The 20,643-nt window shown below is 45.1% G+C and overlaps 1 protein-coding gene across 3 annotated transcripts in view; it reads right to left on the bottom strand.

Moving 5' to 3' along the window:
• Positions 1 to 17,458, bottom strand: part of RPAP1 (RNA polymerase II associated protein 1) — a 59,741-nt gene extending 42,283 nt beyond the window's left edge. The window contains exons 1-7 of one of the 3 annotated variants that reach the window (XM_067557947.1): positions 17,361 to 17,458; positions 12,175 to 12,419; positions 10,886 to 11,034; positions 10,534 to 10,626; positions 8,925 to 9,111; positions 6,929 to 7,105; positions 4,663 to 4,860 (exon numbers count right to left, since the gene is read on the bottom strand). In XM_067557947.1, coding sequence (XP_067414048.1) covers positions 4,663 to 4,860; positions 6,929 to 7,105; positions 8,925 to 9,111; positions 10,534 to 10,626; positions 10,886 to 11,034; positions 12,175 to 12,364 — 994 coding nt within the window. In that variant the 5' untranslated portion in view covers positions 12,365 to 12,419; positions 17,361 to 17,458. Of the gene's footprint in view, positions 1 to 4,662; positions 4,861 to 6,928; positions 7,106 to 8,924; positions 9,112 to 10,533; positions 10,627 to 10,885; positions 11,035 to 12,174; positions 12,420 to 17,360 lie in introns of those variants that run through there. The other 2 variants (XM_067557948.1, XM_067557949.1) reach the window with 2 other exon arrangements.
• Between the last annotated feature and the right edge of the window lie 3,185 nt (positions 17,459 to 20,643).

The raw sequence follows: 20,643 nt of genomic DNA, 5'->3' as shown, positions 1-20,643 counted from the left end.
TAGAGGAACAGAGTAAGGGGAACTTAAGAAGCTAAAAAGGGCAAGGCTGAGAGAGGCTGGGTAGAAAGGAGCCCAAGAAAAAAGCAGCAAGAGGTGGGAGTGCGCAGACCTTGGCTGCTGGTTACAGGGTCCCTGGACTGGAACCTGGTGTAGTGGGATGGCCTGGGTTCCCTAGCCAGCCACTGGGAAAGTGGCTGGCAGGAGCCTGTAGCTGGGGCCAAAAGACCCTCTGGTGAAGACATTGGACTGTTTTATGTCAGACCTTCTGTTACACCAGAAGGGATGGACGAAATCGTGACCCGGCCACAGTACTGAGTTACGGGAAGAGAGGCCACTGGAGCAACTGGGAAAACAACTGCTATGCCATGAAGAAGTGTTTCTGCAGTGAGTGAACAGCCTTCACAGAGCTAACCACATATATATAGAGAGAGGGGGGAGAGAGAGTGTGAGTGAGCTTGGCTGAGCAACGACTCAGTGGAGAAGCACGACAACAGCTGACAAGTATTTGAAAGATATAAACACTACGGAGGAAGATCAATTATTTAGCATAATAAAGAGAGCTTTAAACTAGAAGAAATTGAGAGAGAGGAAATTCAGGCTCAACGTCATGGAAACTTCCTGACAGAGAGATGAATTAGGCTGCAGGCTAATCTCCACGGGGAAGGGATGCTTGGAACACGTAACTGGAGACAACTAAGCAAAGGTACAGTAGAAAACTATCCCATATTGACTTAAGGATGGATGCTATGAGTCTTCTCCATCTCCAGATTCTACCCAAGAAATCACTCAAACATTAGCTCGAAGCAGCCTGGACAAAGACTAGTTGCTGTGACCAGAAGGCACTAAAGAGTATCAGCCTTCAGTATCTGTCCGCCTAATGGAACAAAACAAGAGCAGGACACGGAGGCTGTTTAAATCACTGCTGCTAATCCTGAGCGCTAAAGCACCTTTGCAAGGAATAATGGATACACGGAATCCTTTTCCCTGATGAGTCCTCTTCCTGCAGTTAATTGGCACGGCCTGAGCCCTAGCCTTTTCCTGGCTCTTGTCTGCAATTAGCCCTTTAATAATCAGAGAGGACCCCCACAATTTCTGGGACATAGCCACAGACTCATGATCGGTGTAGTATTGACTCAGGCAAGGAACCAAGCGCAGAGTTATCTACCCTAGCCAGAAAACTGTTCCACAGAGCTTCAGCCAAGGCCCAATGCACATTTTAATTTTTTTAAAAAAAGCATCTGAAATGTAAGAAGGTGGCATGTTGGTGGGTGATGAGTGTGAAACAAGAGGATCACCAGTAAAATCACCAGAAAATTGAAATCTATTGACATTTCTAATTCAACAAGTTTTTTCCCCTCTCCATCAATCACTGACACATGAATAGGGCTAATTTAATCATGCCATGAACAGGATTAATAGTGTTACTGATGGCCCTTGCATTACAAATCTTGTCAACAGGAAAAGATAGATACATATTCCAAGGCATCAGCAGATTGTTCAATTACTGAGAAATTCCTTTACAGAAACACAAGCTGGTAGCCTGAACGCAGCATATGTACAAAACTTTGCTGAGTGTCCATTACTTTAAGAGTTATAAACTCCTCTCCCTCCTGCCCCCCGAAACTCTTCTTCCCAGAGCCTACAGGCACGTTTTTCCTCTGACAAGAGAACAGCCTCTGGGTAAAGGACTTGGGACCTCGTTTACCAGAAATTGAAGCCTTTTATTCTCATTAAGAAGGAAATTTCTACTATTGAACGAATGCCTCCCATAGTGCTGTTGAACCAGGCTGCCCCCTCTCCTGTAGGATTCACAGTTACTATTTCTGCAAGTTTTCTCATGATGAATATACTCCTTGACATCAGCAGTGGCAGCTTCCCAAAGTTAAGTGCTAATGCAAAATTAATATTACATCTCCTGCCGGGCACGATGCACTGCATGTGTAACCTCAGGCAGTTGGAAATGCCTCACTGATTTTTAGAATTGCTCCTTTCTATAAATTGCTCTCCTGCTCCTCTCCTTGAAATATGAAGTTTCCCATAGAAACTCCCCTTTCCCATTCCAACATAGGCTTCTATGGAGAGCTAAGGATCCTCCCCAACTAACACACTATTCCCAAGAGCTCCAGTACAACCTTGCCCAGCCTTTAAAGACCATTTCAACTAATTGTGCTGGTGCCTGGTGTGGAGTGGGGCAAGGGAGTGTCACTTACTATGATTCAACTTTTGTACTCCATTGTTCTGGAACTGAAAAGCTAAAAATAGTCTCTTTTATTAAGGCTGATGGAGATAAAGAATCAGAGAGGGAGAAAACTATCATGGAGAAACAGTGGAAGGATTGTTGGACAAGGCGTTTTCTTCAATAATCACCAAAACAGCTTTCCTTCCCCTCCACACAAACGTCTCTCTCTCAACAAGGAAATGGTAAGTACTGTTATCTCCCCAAAACACACTGCTGAATCCAGGAGCAATTCAAAGATCTCATTAGGCAGTCTGCAAGCTGCACTGTGACCCAGAAAACACATCAGAAGAGAGGATCAAGAGATGGAGACAGCAAAGGAACAACGTGAAATTGGGGACCCAGGGAGAAATGTAAACAACAAAGGCACAATGGGGAGGAGGAGGAAGGGAGAAACAGGCAACAAGATAGAGAAAAGGACAAGGCACAAACAAAACAACAGGGAGGAAAGCAGGACTGGGAATAGATATTTAAGGGAGAAGGACTCCTGTTCTGTAAGTGAATGCAATGCTGATGTAAGACATCGCACTGACTGTCCTGCAGACAGAGGTCTTCTTGTTGTCAAGAGGACAGGGACAGCGAACGCAGCAGCAGTGCTGGCTTCCCCACAGTGTCCTCCGATAGTGCCCCAACATGGACCTGCAGCAAGAGGGTATTTCTGTCTCCATGTCCATTCTGGCCTTAGCCTCTCTGGTGAGATTGGAATTAAGGAGACAATTAGCACCAGTTGCATTGGTGCCTAGGTGAAGACCACTAGCAACTCAGCTGAGACCCATCCAATAATTTAACTTGAAAAAGGAAAATAGGAATAAACTTTAAAGTATGCAGTAAGCACATCACAGATTGTTGATTGCAGCAAATCCAGAAACCTTATATCTGATCTGCACTGTGCCTCTGCTAGGAATAAGACTCTGCCTAGACTGATGGCAGGTTCACTTATTCTGCTCTGGCAGCACTGCAGTTCCCAGCATCTCACCTTCCCCCACAGCTTGGAAGGCCACACCGCCTTTAATGCACACTGGATAGAAATTAGCCTCCGTTTGGGAGCACAGAAAGGGTAGAGACTTACTCCTGCCCCCGTCTCCCATCTCTTTTTTATGGGGGTTGGGGAGAAAAGGAGACACATCCCCTCTCCCCCATTCTGAGAGAGGAAGGAAAACTGAGCCTTGACTGGTACACCTCATCTCCACGGATAGATGAAAAAGTAGAAGACCTTGATGGCAAGGGAGGGAAAAGAGAAGGAAAGGATATGTTTGCTAGTAGGTGGCTGGGGAGAATAAAACCTAAGGAAACACTACAGGGTGTCCCTGAAGCACTGCTCAGAGGGGAACCAAAAACAATACTTGATTACTTGACATCAGAATGTCTGCTGAGCCAGGGTAGTAGACAATTGAGTGGGAACTCAGGGGATTGTTGCAGATCAGGGAGCCAAGATATTCATTGCCAAGAAACTGGCATTTCCCCACCCACTCCCCTACACACTTTGCCTCTTCTCGGTCTGAACTTCGAAGACCAGCCCTGGTAAAGTAAAATACAGGAAACAGCAGGGAGAAGTTAGTAGGATTAACTTTGAAAGTTTTCACCTTGTAAATGGCAATTCTACAGCACTATGCTCCTGCACTGCTTTGCAGTACACTGCCACCCAAAAAACAGCAGAGTACCCCGATCACTACCATGCCTGCATGAGCACAAGACAGGCCTCCTTTGGAAATCCACTCAGTTGGTTCTCAGATCCAAGCCACACACAACAATCATGGGAAGTAAGGTGAGAAAAAAAAACATGTAGGTCACGCAACCGACCAAGACTATTCACCACAGAATTCCCATTAACATCTTGTCTTGCAAGTACAGGCAGTGCCTTCCATGACAGCTGAACTCTTGAAGGCAGAAGCCGAGACATAAGGGCTGTAAATACACCTCTAAAAGGCATGTGGATTCATTGGGACTGAATAGTGGTTGCTGGCATCCAATCAGCAGCAAAAGGCATCAGTCATTCCCAGAGAAAGCAGCTATTTGCGAAGTGGAGGTACTAGTTAAAGAAAGCTATTCCAGCAGCAGCTGCCTCTGTTTCTCTTTGCCACACTCTGTCCTTTCCTTTCCCTGCTCAGAAGATCAATGAGGCTCACTCTATAAAACACATTTCCTCTCAAAGCATCTCTGAATGAATTGTAGACATTAATGGGTTCTCCCCATTTACAGGATGCATTATATAAAATACCATGCTTACAATGCTCGATGCTCAAATTAAAATAAGTGGAAATTGTTCCATTTGGACCCAAAATTTGATTTATTCAAAAACTTCTGGACAAAGTCTAATTTGAGTAATTAATGAAGTGCTGCTGAATTCAGTGCTAGAATGATTCAGAAACAAGGCAACCTTGCCATAGAATTAGGTCTAGCATGACACCAAGTATGGGTTTTGTTACCTGTGATTTCCATTCTTGTATCTTCTTCAGTCCTCACAGATTCCTCCATGCCTGACCCCTCTACAGAGACATCTTCTACGGTCTCTTTTGCACCATGCTGTGATTCAGTCCCCGGTTCTGGATGTTCAGGCTTCTCTTGTCTCTCTTGGACTTTATTAATATCACGTCGTGATTTTAAAAAAGCAACTAAGCTGGGATCTGAAAGTAATGACAAACAAATAGAAGAATAGTGAAATTGAGTTATCAAAATGCTTCTTGGTGCAGCTCCTACTATTTATATTTTAGGTTTTTTTCACTCCAGTCTCAAATGCTCTTGGTCATCATCTTCTGTAAGCCAAATAATGCATCTTCTCTAAGGCACTCACTGCTTTAGGACCCCTTGATCATGTACGATGGTTGAAATGTTGTTGAAAGGAAGGACCAATCTGATAAATGTCTTTCAAGGCAGGACAATGACCCTAAATTCTATTTATTCCCCCACCTCGCAAATATAAACAAAATAATTCCCCCCATATTACAAAAAAGACAAGTACAGATCACCCTATTCATTATGGAGAAAACTCTGCTATCAGATCCACCTGGTGATCTCAATTCTGACATTCAGCTCTCCCTATATGTGGATTTCTCATTGACATCCATCTGAGTTCCACATGACTAGGAAGCACAGAACATCATAAGAAGAATTACTCACATTTTATTGAACCACACCAAAGTTTTAGTTCAAGTTTTGGTACAGGTTCAGGGGAGTTTTTGTTTTAACTGAACTGGCTCATCATCCCCAGTATCAGCCATAAATTTCACAGCATCCAGAGAATAAACACTGACAGCTCTCTTCATGATTGGGGGGAAAAGGGTGGTTGGAAGGAGAAGGTGTTTGGAGGGGAGAGAATATTCTTGTGGCTAAAACACAGGTAAGGGTCAAGTGATCCGAGTTCTACCCATAGCTCTGCCACTGATTCACCATATAATTTTGTGCAAGACACTTAATCTCTCCGTGTAAGAGATTCCCCATCTGTCAAGTGGGGACAGTGATAATTACATCCCCTGTAGGGGCATGGTGAGATTCAGTTCATTAAGCGTTTGTCAAGTGCATGGAGAACATCTGAGAGAGAGCGAGAGAAAGTGATATATTTACATTGGCTTGTGGAAATTTCAGTCTGGTAATATGTTTAAAGAAAGGAAAAAAAGAAATTGGGACATGAGCTACCCTATACCCCTCTGTCTGCCATAGCCTGTCCATGTCTTTCCTTTTCACCCCACAATCCAATCTAAACCTCCCTCAGTGAGGGATCCCACTGAGTCAAACTCTCTGTGTCGGGTCTGACTGTCTTAAAACACCCATTATTTCCATTAATGCAAGTAGAGTTATACTTTCATGTATTTCACTGCACAGAGAGAGAAAAAGAGGTTTAATTAATCATTCTAGAGTTATATGTATAAATATTATCCAGAAGATATTGGTTATGGCAATATAAACACAGTGGGTCAAAAATCACACTCTGCCTCTGCAGAGTCTCGGTGATGCAGTCCTGCTGCAAAGATCTTTACAATCTGAAGAGGCTATACAGGGTACAGTGGAGCTGGACATGAAAGCTTTATGGTCTCCTCCACACCAAGGACACAGACTCTGACCCAGCTACTGGGCTGCAATAGCCCTCCCAGTGTTGTTTTATAGCTGCTATGCAGCCTGGGAGTGGGGGGGAGGATTTTTTCCTCTGCCCCTTTGCATCTGCCCAGGCTCTGGCCACACACTCAGGCTGGAGTCTGGGTTTAGGATTTGCCTCCATGTGAGCCATTCTTCATGAACAATCCACTATTTTGGGGGCATAAAATTCAACCCACAGAACTGATCAGCTTTAGTCCCTGAAGCTAAAGGATTGAAAGTACTGGTAGTCTTACCCTGCTTGGCATGAACGTAGATACTACAGGTATTTTTATTCCCAAAAATGTGATATGCTATTTCACATTTCAGTACATTTTTTTGAAATGTATTAAGTCTTCTGCCTCACTAATACTCTGTGGGGGCGAGTTCCACAGCGCAGAAAGAAAGCGTTTTCTTTTACACACTCATTAAAAGCAGTAGAAATAAATGCTAATTTCATCTCAGGGGTTCAGACAGCTTAACTCTCTGAATTAAGGGTGCCTTTGAGATTCTGGCTTCAACTGTTTTACTCCATCCCTTTGTGATCTAGCCAGTACACTCTACATCTCCTCCAGCCTGGAATAAGCAGCAAGGTGTTCATGTGCAGCATACTGGTGTTCATACCTAGCTGAACCAGCAGCCTCCTTTGCTCCTGTAGGATCTCCTCCTGGGTCATGGAGCACAACTTCTGTAGGTTCTCCTCGTGGATATTCAGAGCTTCCCTCTCACTCTCCAAGCCTCCAAGACCCTCTCCAGTTACAATACGAAGTTGCTGAGTGCTCACATTATCACCAGTTTTGCCTAGAAGATCCAGCAATGGAAGTGATTAGTGAGTCAAGTGTCTACAGCATTATTAATTAATCCAAATCCAAAACAGAGCAAAAGCATGCCACTGCACAGAAATTAATTACTCTCCAGTTGTTTCAGAGAAAAACAGTACTTAAGAATGGATTAATATCCAAGGTAACAGTGAACTTAACCTATTCCAGTTTTCCCAGCCACTGTTACCTGCCCTTTAGGTTCTTGCTCCAGATTTAACGTTAGCCCTCTACTGAACCCTGGTACACCACCACTGCCCCCATCCTGTCCACCTGTGCAATCTCCAATACACACACTGCTCTCATGGTGGTGAAAGACAGAGCACCACCGAAACCACACTGCAGATTAGACTGCACATAAACAATCAGCAGATGACTGGCACTAACAGGTAAAAGTCTGCTAAACAGACACATTTGCCTTGAAAGGTTGGGGACTGTTAATCTACTGATTTTCTGCTCCTTGATTATCAGAGCTAAGTGTGCAGAAAGATCCTGCCCTGAGCAAACCTCAGCTCTATCCTCATCTGCCAATCAACTGCTTTCTTAAACAAAGGGTTAAATGAAATGAGCCGAACAGTGGTATAAAGTTCTCATTTTATCAGACACTGACTTAGATCCTCCAACTGGTCCATCCCACAAGGACATGGTCTCAAGGATTCTTTTTTTTTTTTTTTTTTGGTCTGGAAGAACAGCACATTTCATCTGCTCCATATAATACCACAGAGTAAGCCTAAGATTGTAAACTGGATATCCTGCAGGCATTGCACCTCTCTTCAAACAGTTTTAAGTAATAACCTCTGTAATAGTACAAAATATGACTGGTAATATCTTCATAGCCGCTGAAAGCTTTAGATATTGAGCATTCCGGGGTGGGGGGCGGGAGATGGAGAGCAGCAGTACAGGCAGAATATCTGATCAGAGGAAACCCTAGGCTTCCCAGCAACACAGCTGACCATCTGAGAGTCACCAGCCATTTAACATTAGATACACAGAAGAACAACCCAATCTACTGGAGTAGGTAATTTCTCCCAAGAGCAGCAGAGGCCATGACATTTTCTTAGGCCCCCTGTTGTGATCTTAAGTGAATGAAGAATCCAAAGGTGCTCTGCTCTCACTCTGCAGAGGCCACAGATGAAACTGTCTGAGACAAGAAAATTCTAAAGGGTCTGGTACCAGAGATTAACTGGTTACCTCTAGTCCTGCCGCACAACTTCAAAATGCTAACTGCTGGACTTGGTGATGCCTCACCTTCATAACAACAAAGCGGAGCCATAGTTTTGTCTTATAGCATCACAGGGATGAAAGACACAGCATGCAACTTCTAACTGGGAGATGGGATCAACATCAACGAAGTCCCAGCTACCTTGGTCAGAGACAAGCCACAGCCTTCTTCTGAAAACACGGCTCACTGAATGAAATGCCGGAGAAGCTTCATATGTGACACCCAGAGAGGGAAAGGCAGAAAAAGTTTGAAAGATAAGATCTAGAAAACTAAGCCACAATGACCCTTTGTGAGACCAAAGTGACCAGAGGAAGATGGTCCAGTGGTTAGGGTATCAGCTTGGGACTCAGAGACATAAGTTCAATTCCCTGCTCCACCACAGACTTCCTGTGGGACCTTCGGCAAGTCAGTCTCTGCACACCTCAGCTGCCCATCTGTAACATGGGGATAACAGCACTTCCCTACTTCACAGGCATTTTGTATGAATAAATACATTAAAGGCTGTGAGGCAGATAAGATACTACTGCAACGGGACCATTTAAATATGACAGTTGAAACAGACAGAGGCTCCATGACTCACCATCTGTAGTGCTGTGGAGTGGCACCTCCTCTGCTGACTCAGGAAACAAAATGGCACCTGGAGCTGCTAATCTTCTATGTGTATGCCTAATCTCAACAGCAGGTAGAGCTGTCACAGCCTCTTCAGCTGCTCTCTTAGCAGCTATCTTCTGTGCAAAGATACTTTTTCTTCCAGATTCCATCTTTACCTGTAGGAAGATGAATTCCCACATCAACACTACCTCTTCTCCAGACACCTCCACACTCATATTTCAGACAATTGTGTACACACCATATAAAAGCGTTTCCAAAACAGTGGTTTTGGAACAGGACATTTATGAATGAAATAAATACCAATGCCTGCCCTCTCTCCTGTACATGCAAGATGTTTTTCTACAGTATTGTTTGTAGGTAGACTAGAAGGAGAAAATAATTGCCCTCAACAGATTAGAAGCAATTGGATTTAATTATAGGTGAATACTGACAAAACAGAAGGCAGATACACCTCACTATCAATGAGCACAACAGCCCACGCTCTCCTGTTAATCTGAAACCCTGCTTATTTGAATGCTTTGCATTTCTGAGGGTAAGTGGGGGTTGTACTGTACTCACCACATGCTTGGAACAGGCTTTTTATAAGATTATTGGACTGCAGTGGAATGAAAAGATTTACACATTAATAAGTGGGCAAATTATGCTAAAATAATCCTAGCTACATTAATACGCTGCTTGTGCTTAGGAATGCAAGGCTCTGTACTCCCAACAGTATATAGGGAATCCATGTGCACTAAGGAAACAGGACTCCTGCACTTTTCTTGCCCAGTGCAAGGAAGGAAGAAGGGTGCCTGAAAAATGAAAGCCTATTAAAATAAAACTCTAAGAAGCTGCTTACATATTTATAGTAACAAACTTGGAAGTTTTAATAGAAGCTACTCCTTTTTAATAGTCTTCCCTCTAACAAGCCATCTCTTCAGATGCACTAGCACATCCATCATGTGTCATCACCCAAGATACTGGATCCTGCTCTCACTCAGTTTTGTTTTCTTAGCCTGAACCTCCTGTTACTGCAATATCTAGGTTGACAGAATCTGTTGCTTCCGATTCAAGCCTCTCTAGCAGATTTCAGGTCAAACAAAACCTAAACCCAGAAATCTGCAACAGATACCAATGCAAATGAACTCACCACAGGTTTTGTGAAGAAGTGCCACACCCTGGAGAATTGGTATAAATCCTATTGTTAAAGTCTTTTATTCTTTATTAATAAAATATGGTATTTTTCTGGTTACAAAACAAAACAGGCCATGTACATGGTGAGATCTGGATTCTCCCATGCTTCCTCAGCAAACAGCTCTGAAGGGACTTTTCTCTTTCAAGGTTAGGGGAATTCAATCTTATTTCGTTGTAAGACACAAAGCAACCCTTGACTCTGATTTGGCAGGACAGCTCTCTTATGATGAGAAGGAAATTCAGTAGATATGTGGGTTACCTCCTAATCTCCAGCATGCTGGGCTAACTGTTTATAGCACAGGGAAACACCAACACTGTTATCAGGCATTCTGCTCTAACAATAGGAAATTCTGGTAGTTAAAGAAGAAAGGGGGGGAAGACATAGGTGAAGCTGCATTTCTGACCTCACTTTTTATTTCAGACCGGTGAAACGCTCTGGGAAATGGGTCTCCGGTGGGCACTGGTGTGATCACAGCTGCCATGCTCGTGTCTCGTTCCTGCTGACAAGAGAAACAGAAAGAATTAGACAAACTACTTCTTGCATGTGCGCACGCGCACACACGCACGCGCACACACACACACACACACACACACACTTCTCTCTTCTCAAGGTGCTCCAGGATATTACAATGCCACAGCTACTGGAATCACCACACTCTAAGACACACTCCCATCTGATAACGCTCCCTACGCTCCCCCGATGCTCTATTCACAGCAACCTGAAACGCTATTACAACACACAAGTACATGACGCACAATGATTTTGTGGAAGACTGCCGTGATGTGTTGATCATGACACATCAATCTTTCCTCTGGATCCTCATCATCAAAGCGGACATTGGCATTTTTGAACTTGGACTTCTTTGGGGGTGCTGGAGTTAGGGCCGGAAGCACATCAGGAAAGTCTGAAAAGGCAAAAACAGCAACAATCCACAAACCTTAATCCACATTCCATGAAGCTATTTATGCTACACAGAGTTACTCATATCTTCAAAGGGCTTGATATGTACTAGGGAATATTGCTCTGTTATTTTACGGTGCTTCTTACCTTGGCAAGAATTGAACATGATGAAGAAGCGGGTTGAGAATTCTCAACTTCTCTAGGTAACAGAGGGTTTGAACTTATATGTTCAAAGACTTCACTGCTGATTTATTTACAGGCATCATTCCTGGGAAAGGCTTTAAAGAATTGTGTGCTCAGAGGAGAGCACTGAGTTCACAACTGCAGGTGGCAAGGGAAAGCTACAGGTACACGGGCAATACTCATAAATGCTAAGACAAGACACTGAAACAGAGCGGAAACATTGTTCTACAGTTAGAGCACAGGCTGAGGACTCCAGAGATGAAGGTTCTAGACCCAGCTCTGCCAGTGACTCACTGTGGGACTTTGAACAAGTCAATGCGTCAGTTTCTCCATCTATAAAAGTGGGAACAATATTTCCCTACCTCCTCAAGGGTTGTGAGGTTTAAATCATTGATGATTTGAAAGCACCTTGAACTTCGATAACTACAGAACTGTTGTATAGATAATAGTGCAGTGGCAGGCTGATGGATGTTAGAGGAAGGAATGTATAGCAAACTAAAACAGCTGGATGCTGGCAGGATTGAGTAGAGCGTTAAACATAGGCACTGAATGCAGGATAAAACAGCTGGTGCTATGCACATGAGACAGCTAAGGTAGCTACCACAAAACGCAAGTCCAAGCAAATGAATATTGCAGGGAGAATGGATGTATGATGCCCCAGGCAGCACAGGATTGCACTTAAGGTAGACGTGTGTTGTAAGGATTACTCTGATGGAGGCTGTCAGAGGATAGGCGCAAGCAAAAACACAGGTCATATGAGGAGCACTTTCCCCTAGATATATGAGTAAGGATGAAGAATACCACAAGCAGGATATAAATGCAGGGAAAAAGCAGATGATGTTGAGGGGAAGGAGGTAGAAGGCATAAAACATACAAGTGCTGAGGTGGGGGTGATTACCCAAATATAAAGAGAGAAAATTTCCACATTAACATAAAATAAAGATACTCAAAAGAAAGTTACCGTCTATTATCACCACATCCCTGCTGTCCTGCAGCAGGAGTCGCTCCTCATCTCCACTGCCACGAGCTCCTCTCCTCCTGCCTGCTTTCTTCACCACCTTTACTGCTGGGGAAGCCCTTGCTGCCAGGAACTGGTTCTGAAATCGCAGCAAGTCTGCCTCAGACTCCCCAGGCTTAGGCCTCGACAACATCCTGCTTCCTCGCTCTCGCTGCCTGCCCTAGAGCTGTGTGTTACTCCCAAGGTACCTGGCATACACACACAGAAAACAAATGAGAGATTTGGATTCTGGGGAGAACCCTTTCCAATGTTTCCTTCTGACACACACAGCTCTCCCACACACTGCTTGCAGCACCCCACCCTCCCGAACCACCTCAACCGCAGTTCTTCACATCAATGGTGCAAATGAACTGTTACCTTGTCTTCACTATCAGTCAATGCGCCACCAGACAGACAGATACCTGCTCTGCCAGACATTTGGGAGCAAAACATCATCAGCCCAACACACACAGCCATCCAACAGATGTTTTCAAGATGTTTGAAAACAAACTTTGCATACAGCCTTTAATTGCGAGTGTTTAACCCAAGAAGGTGCAATTGGATTTGTCCTACTTTCAGCACCAAAATTAGTGCAAGGTCACTCAAAAGGTGAAAACAAACATAAAAATACCCTCTTTGGAAACAATCACCTCTCTCCACCCAACTAGCATTGACTTCCTCTCCGGATCTTACCATTATCTCTCCACCTTTGGTGCAAGAACCATCTACTCTGTAGCTCCTGCAAACTGGAACAACTTTCCTATATCTTCCTGCCTCTTTCACTCTCCACCTCACTCAAATCTCACCTAAAAAGTGATTTCTCCCTTGATTATTCCTCATAATTTTGCCCTCCTTCTGTCACTGGCCTTCTGCCTGGGTTTTAATGTTTGGGGAGAAAGATGCTATAGGAAATAAATTAACTCACTCTAAATTTACAATCTAAATAATCTATATTTGGAATACTTGGATCACCTGTGTGGAATCTATTGGAAGGAAATAGCTGGAATAAGTGACATAATGCACCCCGGTATAACACCATTAACTTCAATGGCATTAGACTAGGGATAAATCCAGCCCAATCTCTCACGGTTCTTTATCAAAAGACCCACATAAATGTAGCCATTATGTGGGAGGGGAACTAAAAACTCTCTATTTTGAAAAAAAGACAGGAAGTTAGGCAAATATTTTTTAGATTTTGTCTAATGCCTAGATGATTAGGTGCCAAATTTCTGACACCCAAGTTTGAACAAAATGGTCTTAATGCTTGTGAGTTGCCAGCTCGACGATCCTAGAGTGGAGTCCTCTATTTATGCCAAGACCAGATATAGCATAGGCAACAGCAGGGTGATGCTACCCTGCCAACAGAACCACCTCTGCGACAAGAGAGAAATTCCTTTACTTCTCCTCTGAGATTGCCAGCAAAGGTCCCAGAAGTGGCTGCTGCGGGGATTTTGGGAATGTGGTTACTTGTGGGCCCTGGAGGGGCTGCCCTATATTAGGCAATAGAGAGGTAACATTGTGCTATATTCTTTGTAAACACAGAGAGCACAATTTTATATCACAAATCGGCATATGTTGTGGCTGGATTGCCTTTACTGGGAGGAGGCAGAATGCTGCCTTACAATGTGGCTTCCTTTTAATGGCACTGAAATCAATATCTGTGACTTATTTAGACACTTCTTCCCTCTGCACTTCACGGCACAAGCACACTTGTTTGTAGTTTATTTATGGAGTTCTCTGCCTCAGCAAGGACTGCAATAATCTCATTTTGATTGATTGGTCCCCCTTTGATATGCATAAGCAGCACCACATGACACCAGAAGCCAAATGTTTCATGCCCTATCTTAATGGGTTTCAAAGACCATCACAGCCCAAATTATGATAGTGCTGGAGTACCAGAAACAAATTGGCTAGAATCAAAATGCATTGCTGATTCCCCTCAAATAAATCCCTCCATTCTTGCCCTCCCATCAACACTCAGATTTACACATGCCTACCTGGCTACCATTACTCACACCATCTGAAAAGAAATGGCACCACCTAATCACTTTAAAACAGTCCAGAGAGAAACATCAGACACTGTGGGGTGAAAGCCAGCCACCGAAGACATTGACTTGTTCCAGGATCTCAAAGCCACTACCCTCAGCCTGGGTGTAGCTACCACCTCTTGGAGTACAGTGTTACAATACAACAGCAGAGTTTATAGTGTGGATGGAAACTTAACCTAGTTCTGGAACCAGGTTTAAGCCTTGAACACCCACATTACCTAGTTACAGCTTGGATGGAATTGGTCAAAAGACAGACATGTTATAACCATGTTCCCCACTTTGGTGTATTTGTAAGTGTGGACATGCCAGAAATGGTTTAAATACATTTGATGCTAGCAGGTGGGTAGGAGTCGCTGCCTAGCGTGCACAGGATTATTTTTGTCGGATACCTTTTTTCTAACTGTGCACCAGACTACCTAGGGTAGTTAGTCTGCAGTAGGTTGGCTCACACAGCTATCTGAAAGCAAGAAAGCCCTGCCCCCAGCCATCAGAGAAAGCATGCTAGAACACTGCCAGAAAAAACTATATTGCTGATAGTGGGGCTCTAATCCCAGTGCAGCAGGGCCTTAAAGACTGGCCCCAATCACTTTGTACCTCAGGCCTCCATCTGCTCTACTATTTATCTGTTGACTAAACAAGTGTGTTCAATGTGGTTGTTCTGCCCCTTATGCAAGGCTTTCTTCATCCTAAAGACTGTGGCAACTGGCACGCTAAAAATACCCAGGATAGATAGGAATGTTGGGGGTCTGGAGGGTAACCATAGCCTGTTATCAACAGTATAGGTATCCAAACATCCTGGGCTATAACCAATCAAACCCTGGTAGAGAAGCCTGCTGAATGGGCCCCCTGCAGAAGAAAAATTGAGGTTTTTTTCAGTCACAGAATACTCAGTGTCTGATTCCTTCACTTTCTAATACAGGAGATTATATGCTTGAGGGCCTGCATTTGGACCAGCCAACAATTAATGCATTAAGAAAAATTAGTGTCCCCTACACTATCATTTGGGTCTTTGGGGGGTAAAGGAAGCCTCAAGAGTTAATGCTGAGGGCCAAAATTTAAAATAAAAGTAGAGATCTTCCGTTAATAGATTATTAAATGAAAATAAATTAAAATAGTAGTTTTTTTCAGAGTATACAACGCTGATGGGGTTTTGGTATACATATCATTCTATGCAAGGATTTTGATAAATTATAAAAATAGATTGAGATTAGAATCTGTAAAAGCAAATGGCTCTTGGTCTGAAAAATAATTTGTCAAAATAACTCACACATCTTAAGGAAGCAAATGATTGTTGATTAAATAAAACCATATAGAAGAAAACAGGTTGGTTATGATCATATAGTGATATTCACCATATGGTCAAATTAATTGCTACTGCATATGCTGAAGGTTGTTGCTGGTTGGAAGAAGGGAGTGATTAATGTTTTGTTGTGCTTTCAAAACATTGTCTGGGGCAGCATTTCTCAACTAGGGGTCCGCGGCACTTTGCCGTGGGGCTGGAGTCCTGGAGTTTTTAATAAAATATCGGGGTGCCCTCAGAAAGAAAAAGATTGAGAACCCCTGGTGCAGGACACCAAAAATGTAAGAGAAGTACCCATTTTCATCTATGTGATGTAAATCTAAATAATACATAACATTCCAATGTACATTCATAAGCCAAGGAAAAACTGATATGTCCTAACAAGCTTTATTTCTCACATCGGTGACTACATATCCCTTTTAGGTCAACATGTGTCCAAGAGAGTAGCTAAGGGTATGTCTAGACCAGTGTTTCTCAGTTTTATTTCCCCCCGGAACCCTTGCGCGCCCATGCCATACCCTCTGCCGAAAAGTCGAGGAAATCTTCCTCTTTTCGGCAGCGCGATGTAGGCTTGTTTCGGCGGCACGCTCTCTGAGCCATTTTCGGCGGCACGCAATTTTTGTTACTTTCGGCAGCGCGGTTCCGCCTCTTCGCAGAACCCTTCAACTCAGCCCCCGGAACCCTGGGGTTCTGCGGAACACCATTTGAGAAACACTGGTCTAGACTCTAATTAGCTGGCCCACAGTGGCTATGCCTACACTGAGGGCTCTGCAGCAATGGATGCAGTGAGTTGTGTAGACCTGCTCAATCGATCCCAGATGGCCTCTCTGGTCGAGGTAATCCACCTCCTCAAAAGGAGTAAGGCTGAGTTGGATACACAAGCTACATTGCACATACACATAGCTTGTGTATCTCCCCCTGGTGGTATTGTAGACCAGGGCTCAGGCGTTGTTTAACTGTGGTATAGGCTGTGGCCTGAGCCCAAGCTCTGGAACCCTCCTGCCTCACAGGGTCCTAGACCTTGGGCTCCAGCCACCCTGTGCCCAAATGTCTACACTGCAATTAAACAGCTCCTTAGCTGCAGCCCCAACAAGCCTGAGTCAGCTGGCACGGGACCAGCCCTGGTTTTCATTACTGTGTGTGGACATACCCAGAATGGCTCCAATTCCTCAGTAGCAGTGGAAAGTGAGTGACTACATCATTTCCACTAGCACTTTTTAGTTATGTCACTTAACAGGTCCCCAGATGGAGGGATTGGGGGAGGTTAGGATTTTTCCTTCCCTGTGCAGTGCACCTTCAATGTATCTCCCAAATTCTCAGACTTTTGTTAGCTTCCACCCACCCAGCACGCTCCTGCCACACGGCTGGGATCCACTGCGTTTCTGGGGGAGTCGGCGCTGAGCACATATCTCTGCTGGGGGTGGGCGGCTGCGGGGAGGGCTGGCCCCTGTCTGCGGCGCACGGCGGGGCAGGGAAACAAGAAAACGGGCGGCACCGGCCAGGGCAACCCGCCCCGGAGTTAGCCCGGGGGCTTCTCTAGCAGGGGCTGAAGCGAACCGTTCTGCCCCTGACGCGCGCTTCCCGGGCGCAGGACAGACAGACAGACACAGACAGACAGACTCCCACCCCACGGGGATTTTACTGCTCCCGACGCCCCAGTGACCCAGGCCGGGAGCGGATCCGTGCCCCGCCCCCCACTCAGCCCCGTCCTTCGCTCTTGGGACAAACGCCGCTCGCCGCCGCCGGCCCCCCCGAGGGGAACCGCCCGGGACAAGCCCCCTCCCCCGCCGGCTGACACTGACCTGCGCATGGGCCGCCACCGCCCCTGCCATGAGCATCCCGCCGCCAGCCGCTGCACTTCCGCCCCGCACAACTTCGTCACTTCCGCCCCGCGGGCGACCACGCCCCTTCACCTCCACCTAGAGCGCTTTCCACAGCCCTGGTCTCCGCCCACCGCCGCCATATTGGAGCCGAGGGAGACGACAGGGGCTCGGCTGACTGGCCTGTGGGATGCGAACGTGTGACGACATCGGCGCGTGTCCCCGGGAGGGAGTCTCGCCGTCGGGCTGTCACTCAGCCTGTCAGTCACGGCCCACGTGCCTGCTGGGGCGCTGTGGTCCCCTCCCCCCTTCCCGCCCACGGGTGAGGCGTGCACATGGCTGCTGGGCCCTTTCTTCAGTCCTGACCCCGCCCGCCTACCCCAGAGTCCTCATCCCCCTCATCTCTGACCTGCAGCGGCCTGGCTTCTTCCCCTCCTGGGGAACACAGCCCCCATCCCCTTCCTGACCCCACCCCACCCTGGGGCTGCTTGGACAACTGAGTGCCTTGTGTGGGGTGGTCCTCATGCTCATGGGGTGTGGGAGCCCTGCTCCCAGGGGCAGGGAGACACCCACTGTGGGTCCAGCCTGCAAATCCTTGGGGCCGGGCTCAACTTTCTGCATCTGCACGATTCAGCTGGGCAGCTCCCCGGCCTAAAGTTAAGCCTGTGCATGAATCTGTGAAAGGTTTGGAGCCAGGGCCAAGAGTAACTGACCAACCTGATTGCCTTCTATGAAGAAGTGACTGGCTCTGTGGATGTGGGGAAAGCGGTGGGAATGATATACCTTGGCTTTAGCAAAGCTTTTCTTACTGTCTCCCATGGTATTTTTGCCAGCAAGTTACAGAAGTATGGGTTGGATGAATGGACTATAGGGTGGATAGAGCGCTGGCTAAATCACTGAGTTCAGTGGGTAGCGCTCAATGTCTAGTTGGTAGCAGGTAGCAAGCAGAGAGCCCCATGGGTTGGTCCTGAGGCTAGTTTTGTTCAATGTCTTCATGATCTGGAGGATGGGGTAGATTGCACCCTCAGCAAGTTCATGAATGACACTAAGCTGAGGGGAGTGGTCGATACACTGGAGGGTAGGGATAGGATATAGCATGATCTAGACAAATTGGAGGATTGGACCAAAAGAAATCTGATGAGGTTCAACAAGGACACATGCAGCATCCTGCACTTAGGATGAAAAAAATCCCATGCACTGCTATGGACTGGGGACAAATTGGCTAGATATCAGTTCTGCAGAAAAGGACCCGGGGTTTACAGTGGACAAGAAGCTGGATATGAGTCAACAGTGTACCTTTATTGCCAAGAAGGATAACAGTATATCAGACTGCATTAGTAGGGGCATTGCCGATAGATGGAGGGAAGTGATTATTCCTCTCTATTCAGCACTGGTGAGGCTACATTTGGATATTGTGTCCAATTTTGGGCCACCCACTACAGGAAGGATGTGGACAAATTGGAAAGAGTATTATGGAGGGCAGTGAAAATGATTAGGGGTCTGGAACACATGACTTACAAAGAGAGACTGAGGGAACTGGGCTTGTTTAGCCTGCAGAAGAGAAGAGTGAGGGGGGATTCAACTACCTGAAGAGGGGTTCCAGGGAGGATGGAGCTAGGCTGTTCAGCGATGGCAGATGACAGAACAAGGAGTAATGATCTCAAGTTGCAGTTCAGGAGTTCTAGGTTGGGAATTAGGAAAAACATTTTCACTAGGAGGGTGGTGAAGCATTGGAATGGATTAGCTAGGGAGGTGGTGAAATCTCTATCATTAGAGAATTTTAAGGCCCAACTTGAGAAAGCCCTGGGTGGGATGATTTAGTTGGGGTTGGTCCTGCTTTGAGCAGGGGGTTGGACTAGATGACCTCCTGAAGTCCTTTCCATCCCTAATCTTCTACGATTCTAAAGGGGACTGAATTCCCTGTTACAGTGTGTCGCATTTGCAGTAGGTACTATCGCAAGGAAAGTAATTGAAGATGCTCTTTTTGATATACACCTGCCAAGTCTGCTCCTTCTCTCAGTAGATGTCTGCTTTTTAACCTGGCATAGTGGCCTACTGGGAAAAACCAACAAATCTGCTGCTGGTGCTGGCCTAAGCTTCATGAGAGACAGTGATACTAAAATGCTGGCACTAAAAATCAGTGCCACTAAAGTATTCCCCTGAATTCTCTGACATAGATGGTCCCAATTCAGGTTCTTGGGATTCTAGACATGACTCTTACGAGCACAGGCAATACTTGTGCCTGAATTTATATAAATAGTTTTAAATTATGCATAATTTACAATCTGTTGCTTTTTTTGTTGTTGTTTGGGGTTTTTTTTGTTTTTTGTTTTGTTTTTTGTTTTGTTTTGTTTTTAGGTATTTGCATGTAGGAGAGTGGAAACACTAACTTAGAAGAAAAGATGTTTATAGCAATATGAATGTAACTGACTATTCCTATATTGCCCTTGCTGTTTGCAGTGGTGTTGTAGTAGTGTTGGTCCCAGGATATTAGAGAGACAAGGTGGGGGAGGTAAAAGCTTTTATTGGGCCAATTTCTGTTAATGAGAGAGTAAAAAATGATAGAAAACCTGTCGTTACCTTCAGAAAAGGAGAGTTGTAGTAACTGCCATTAGAGCTGAGGCTTATTCAGCTTTCACTTTGCGCATGTATTGTGTGGGGATGGAATTGTAAATGCCAATGAAAAGATTTAAATCAGGAATGTCCATATTGTAGCTTGAGGGGCAAGTGCAGACTGTGGAATCCTAATTTACTCCTCATAGCCACCCTGTCCCTCCAGGGTCTGGACCAACTTGATTGTCTGCAGGATTTTAACGCTCTTTTCATCTTGCAAACTAGGATAAAAGTAAAAGCAAATATTAGTTGGGTGTGTTTGTTTGTTTATTAATTATTAAAACCTGTACATTTATATGCAAATTAGGCCAGCCAGTGCTTAATTTGTAATGAAAAAAGTGCTGGACTCAAGTAATTATGTGCTGGGGCTTGAGCAATTTTTTTACTTTCATAACTGACGCGGCAAGCCCAGAGGTGCCAGGACTATGAACTGCCAAACTGGAATTTCCAGAACTCAGCCCTAACACAAATTAAGCACTGGGGCCAGCCCATAATCTCCTGGCAGGCAGCCAGCATGACTCTCAGTGTTGCAGATTTGAGATGCATCCTGGCTTGCTACCTAGGTCATGATGAATTTAAAATGTCAAAAAGGAAGTACTTCAGTTCCACACCAAAAACACTGGACAGAGAACTTCCTTCTCAGCCATTAAAG

This window comes from Emydura macquarii, unplaced genomic scaffold (genome assembly GCF_026122565.2).
Source record: "Emydura macquarii macquarii isolate MOO-44397 ecotype Brisbane River unplaced genomic scaffold, CSIRO-AGI_Emac_v2 contig_1876, whole genome shotgun sequence".
Classification (NCBI taxonomy): Eukaryota; Metazoa; Chordata; order Testudines; family Chelidae; genus Emydura; species Emydura macquarii.
Note: the sequence above shows the minus strand (reverse complement) of the source record. Positions and strands in the feature narration are given on the sequence as shown.